The 4,999-nt window shown below is 45.1% G+C and overlaps 1 protein-coding gene across 2 annotated transcripts in view; it reads right to left on the reverse strand.

Annotated features, from left to right (window-relative positions):
• The window catches only part of Fer1l4 (fer-1-like protein 4), a 48,753-nt gene that overhangs the window by 32,147 nt on the left and 11,607 nt on the right, over positions 1 to 4,999 (reverse strand). For both annotated transcript variants that reach the window (XM_023714923.1, XM_023714921.1), the window contains exons 20-21: positions 1,423 to 1,510; positions 1,223 to 1,339 (exon numbers count right to left, since the gene is read on the reverse strand). In XM_023714923.1, the coding sequence (XP_023570691.1) occupies positions 1,223 to 1,339; positions 1,423 to 1,510 (205 nt within the window). The remainder of the gene's footprint in view (positions 1 to 1,222; positions 1,340 to 1,422; positions 1,511 to 4,999) is intronic.

The following is a 4,999-nucleotide window of genomic DNA, read 5'->3' on the forward strand; positions in this document are numbered from 1 at the left end:
GCTCAGTGGTCTAAAGCACCTACTTAGAACAAGCTAAGCTAAGCAAAGCACAGGGACCGCAGTTCAATCCCCCAGCACCACATGCCAGCTAGCCCCGCACCCTGGTGGGCTGAGCTGGCCACACACACACAAAATAAATAAATAAATATTAAAAAAAAAAAAAAACAAAGGCTCCATACTATCTGTCCTTCAAACCTTCTGACTTCCACCTGCATTGGCCTCCTAGTTCTAGGCATTTTTACATTGTTGGGTCTTTACAATTAGACCCATACCAACCTGAAGAGAAAAATTACAGACCATCACTCTGTTCGCGCAGGAAACCACATACATACATACTCAGCCTGAGAAACTAAAATAAATCTATTAATCAGAATGGCTCTCAGGCCTGGTTCTTAGGCATACAGGAAATCCTGTAAGTCTATAGAATTCCACTCTGTGGATCAGCAAAATGTTACTGTCATCCTGAACTTGCCCCAAGTGCTTCCTGACAGAGGCACCAGACTTACCAAGTGACCCCTCCTATACCTAAGTTAGTCAATAAAATAGATTCTCTTCCTTTGTTCATGATCAATGGATTTCTCACCCTTGACCAGACTGCACCTAGCTTGACATAAAGATATCACTGTTTGCTTCAAACCTGCCTGTCCTTGTGGTCTCGGTCAATCCTCAAGGTCTAGCCTGACATAGAGGCTGCACATTCTTCTTTATTTTCTAAATCCCAAATCAGCTTCAAGCTCTAAGACCAAAATCCAACTGGCTTGGAATTCCAGCTCTGCTGCTAAACCACAGACCATGTCACTGTCCTGCTCTAAGCCTCCATTTGCACTCCTGTCAAAGAGGTAAACTCTCCCCAACACAATTGGAAGGATCACAAGGTAACACATGCAGATACTCAGTAGAGAACGTATTCCCCGACTGTGAACTCCTTCACCTTTAAGTAATTTCTTTATAGAGCTTCCAAACAGGAAGGTCATGTCCAAGGGAATTTACCCTCAGATGTTCACCTCTAAAGAGATCTTGAGTATTTCTTGGATTGCCACTAGATCTTATCACTCTCTTTTCTTCACCCTGCGCTGCTCTAAACAGAGCATGGTCCAATGCTCCAAGCAATGGTATCAGTGCAAAGGGCAAGTGTTCCATCCACCTACCCAGAGGCTTCTGGGATAGTCAAAAGCTTACGAGGAAGGGTGACAGGTACAGAAATGAGCTGGGGAGACACTACCTCCTGAGCCAGAAAGTGCAGTTTTGCCAGGAGCTTCTTGGCCAATGCCACCTTCTTTTGCATGTTGCCCTGCCTCAGACCGCCTAAAAGCCTAAGTCCTTGTTTCGCCACCAGGTTCTGCAAAGGCAAAAACAGACATGAGTGAGTGGAGGGTCTTAGCTAGCTGTCCTTGCTCCCCTCCTCCCTCCTCCACCCAGTACCAGGCTGTGCGTCAACAGTTTTGCGCGGCTCCTGTCCAAGGCATTGGGCCGGGTCATGGTCCTGGACTCAGCACTGCGGCAAAACTGTCTGTGAGGAACAGGCAAGAAACAGAGAAGGACTCAGAGAAGATAGCAGGGACTGTTGGGATTAGGCTTCCTACCCCCAGCCTCCTACACAGGCCTCTCAGTCTTGTCCTCAAGGAAGGCGCAGGGATGGTCTTTTGTACTCAGGATGTATCCCTAAGATGGTCTTTTGTATTTAGACAACACCCAGAAGTATCAAGGGCAGCCTCCCCTTTGGGCCCCAGAGCTCAGCAGTATTTAATTTCCACTCCCCTGCTACTTAGGTGGTATCACCAGTTTGCTAGTTAGAAATGCAGCCCCATGCCGGGTCTCCTGCAGCATCGGAACTACATGTTTGCACCCTGGGAAATTCCTATTCCTACTTAAGTCAGACTTCATCTAAAGTTGAGCCTCTGCCAGGCTGACTAAAATATAGCTGGATCATCGCCAGCCAGAATGCATGCTCTCAGTGATCCCCTGCACTCAAAATTTCCAGACCCAGGATTTGCTGCTGTTTCTTCTTCTCCATTCCACATCAATCCATCAACAAAGTATTCCTACTCTACCTTCAAAAACTATCCAAAATCAGGCTGGAGGGCTGGGGAGATGTAATGGGTTAACTCACATTTTAGATTATAAATGTAAATCTTGTGTTTTCTGTTGTGTAAAAATGTATACACACCACTGTTCTAAATTGCTTAGTAACTAGTGGCTGTTTCTTGCTGTTTGCTAGATAAAATTCCTGTGACCCTCACTAATTCCTGTCTGCAAAGTTAGCTTACGGAGATGACAAAGGAAACTAAATGGGCTTTATCTTCTTGTAACCTCCGGGCTATGCAAGGCTGCCTGCAGGTACTCAGGTGAAAATTAACCAGAAACTTAAACAAAAGCCCCAGAAATGTAGTTGGAGTTGTGGTCCCAATCACTCTGAAAGCATTATTCTGCGTCAGAAAATAAATTTGCTTATCAAACTCAATGTGGTTCCAGGGTTTAAAACCCCTCCCTGCTTCCTGGGCTGGCGCCTTTTCGGTTCTCTCCTGCGTGAGAGCAGATTGGGGTGGGGGGGAGCTGAGCTCAGTAATAAAGAGCTTTCCAAATTCCAACCTGCCTGATCTGGTTCCTTTTCTGAGTGACCCATAACAGGAGATAGCTCTGTAGAATAAGTGCTTGCCTGGTCCTGAGTTCAATCCCTGGTACCACAAAAATAAATAAATAAAATCAGGCTGGAGCTGGGCTGTAGTACATTGGTACAGCATACAGCATGTGCTTAGCGTGCATAAGGTCCTAGTTTCAAACCCAAGCACCCACGGAAGAAAGAAACCCAAGACACAGACCACTTCGTTCCCTTCACCTTTCTCTAGGGCCACCCTTGTCCAAGCCACCATCACTTCTCAAATATGATTATGGCAATGGCCTCCTAATTGTTCTCTGCTCAGCCCTGCCCCTACAGAACATTCTCGATGGTGTATTTAGAGTAATCTTTTCCATGCTCTTCTAGGATGATTAAGGACTCTCCAGTGGCTTCTGAACTCAGAACAAACTCCCTTTATCTCCGTCGTCATCCAATCTGCCTCACTCTGCCGTGCACCCCTGTGCCTCCCTGCCTGTTCACTGCTCCGTGAAGCGAAGTCTGTGTACACCCAGGTCCTCTGTCGGCTGCTCCTCGTGCTGCAGTGTCCTGCCTTACATGCCAGCAGGCTTGCTCCCTCACTCAGGTCTCTGCTTAGATGTCACCTTCCCTACCACCCTCCTCACAGATCCTGCTGCTGTCTCTGTCCTCACAAATTCTGCTTTATCCATTGTCTAAGAGTAAGCTAGGGCTGGGACTCCATTTTGATTCCCACAGTAGCCTCTGTCAACAGGGCCTGGCACCTACCAGATACTGAGTAAGGTAAAATTTTTTTTTCTTTCTTAATTTTTTTGAGACAGGCTATCGTTATACAAGTCAAGTTGGGCTTGAACTCCCTATGTAGCCCATACGGGCCTCAAACTTGCTGTAGTCCTGCCTCAGCTTGTGAGTGCTGGGATTACAGGTGTGAGCACCACCACGCCTAGCAATAAAATGATTTTTCAGACAGGGTATTTTAGGCCTACTTCAGTGACAAATAATTTTTATAAGCAGCTCTAATTATTTTGTTTTTTTGGCACTGGGGAATGAAGACAAATAATTTTTAAGCCCAAGTCTTTTTTTTTTCTTTTGGGCGGAACCAGGGATTGAACTCAAGCCTTTGCACTTGCCAGGGAAGCACTTATTCTACTGAGCCGTCTCCCCGGCCCTAAAACAAATAATTTTTTTTAAAAAAATTTTTATGGGGGCTGGTGAGATGGCTCAGTGGTCTAAAGCACCTACTTAGAGCAAGCTTGGCAGAGCACGGGGACCACAGTTCAATCCCCCAGCACCACATGCCAGCCAGCCCCGCCCCCTGGTGGGCTGAGCTGACCACACACATACATATATAAATAAAATTAAAAAAAAAAATTTATGCATCTGGTCCAGAGTCTCACTATGCAGCTCAGAATTGTAGCAATCCTCTTGTGTCAGTCTCCATAGGCATACACCACCACATCTGGTCTCTGTGGCTGTCTCAGTGCGCCTGGGGGTGGGGCCAGCATGGAATGTGGTGCCAGGGATCAAATCCCAGTCCTTGCGCTTGCCTAAGCAGGTGCTTAGTCCACTGAGCTATCTTGCTGGCCCAACACATAACTTTAAAACTTTGGGGCCAGGGAGACGGCTCAGTGGAATAAGCACTTCCCTGGCAAGCTCAAGGGCCTGAGTTCAATCCTCAGTTCCGCCAAAAAAATAAAAATAAGTAAAACTTTGTACTCTAGAAAATTTTAAAGGTATATAAAGTAAATGACTCCAATGATTTTCATGCTATTTTTATTTTGTTTTGTTTCTTTTTTTCTTTTGGACAGGGTGTACAGGGTATACAGGTTGTACAGGGTCTCACTGTGTAGATCAGACTCATAGTGATCCTTCTGTTTACAGCCTCCCAAGTGCTGGGATTACAGGCACAGGCCACAACATCCAGTCTCAATTGCTGTCCCAGGAGTGGGGCCAGAATGGCTGTTTTGTTTCTTAAAGTGCTGGCAAATAAAGCCACAGGCTCATGTGTCCTAGAATGGGCTCACCCACTGAGCTACATTCCCAACTCTTGAGAGTTTTTTCAAACACTGCTCCCAGAGCTAATACTTTTGTCTTATCCATACTCTAGCAATGCTAATTAGCATCAGATAAAACTGGCCAGTGCCCAAACTGCACTTAACAATATTTGCTATTGATTAATATTGACAGAAGAATCAAATCTTTCTGAGACGTGTCAAATTCAAAATTGAATTCAGAGAAATTGGGTGTGGTAATTGCTCTAGAAAAAAACTATCCTGTCTAAAGCCACAAATAATGAATGAAATGTGAAATATGTAAATCTGTCACTGAAATAAGAGTAATTTTATTTTATTTTTTAATTTTATTCATTTATTTGTGTGTGTGTGTGTGTGTGTGTGTGTGTGTGTG

Source organism: Octodon degus, unplaced genomic scaffold (assembly GCF_000260255.1).
Source record: "Octodon degus isolate 3935 unplaced genomic scaffold, OctDeg1.0 scaffold00037, whole genome shotgun sequence".
NCBI classification, from domain to species: domain Eukaryota; kingdom Metazoa; phylum Chordata; class Mammalia; order Rodentia; family Octodontidae; genus Octodon; species Octodon degus.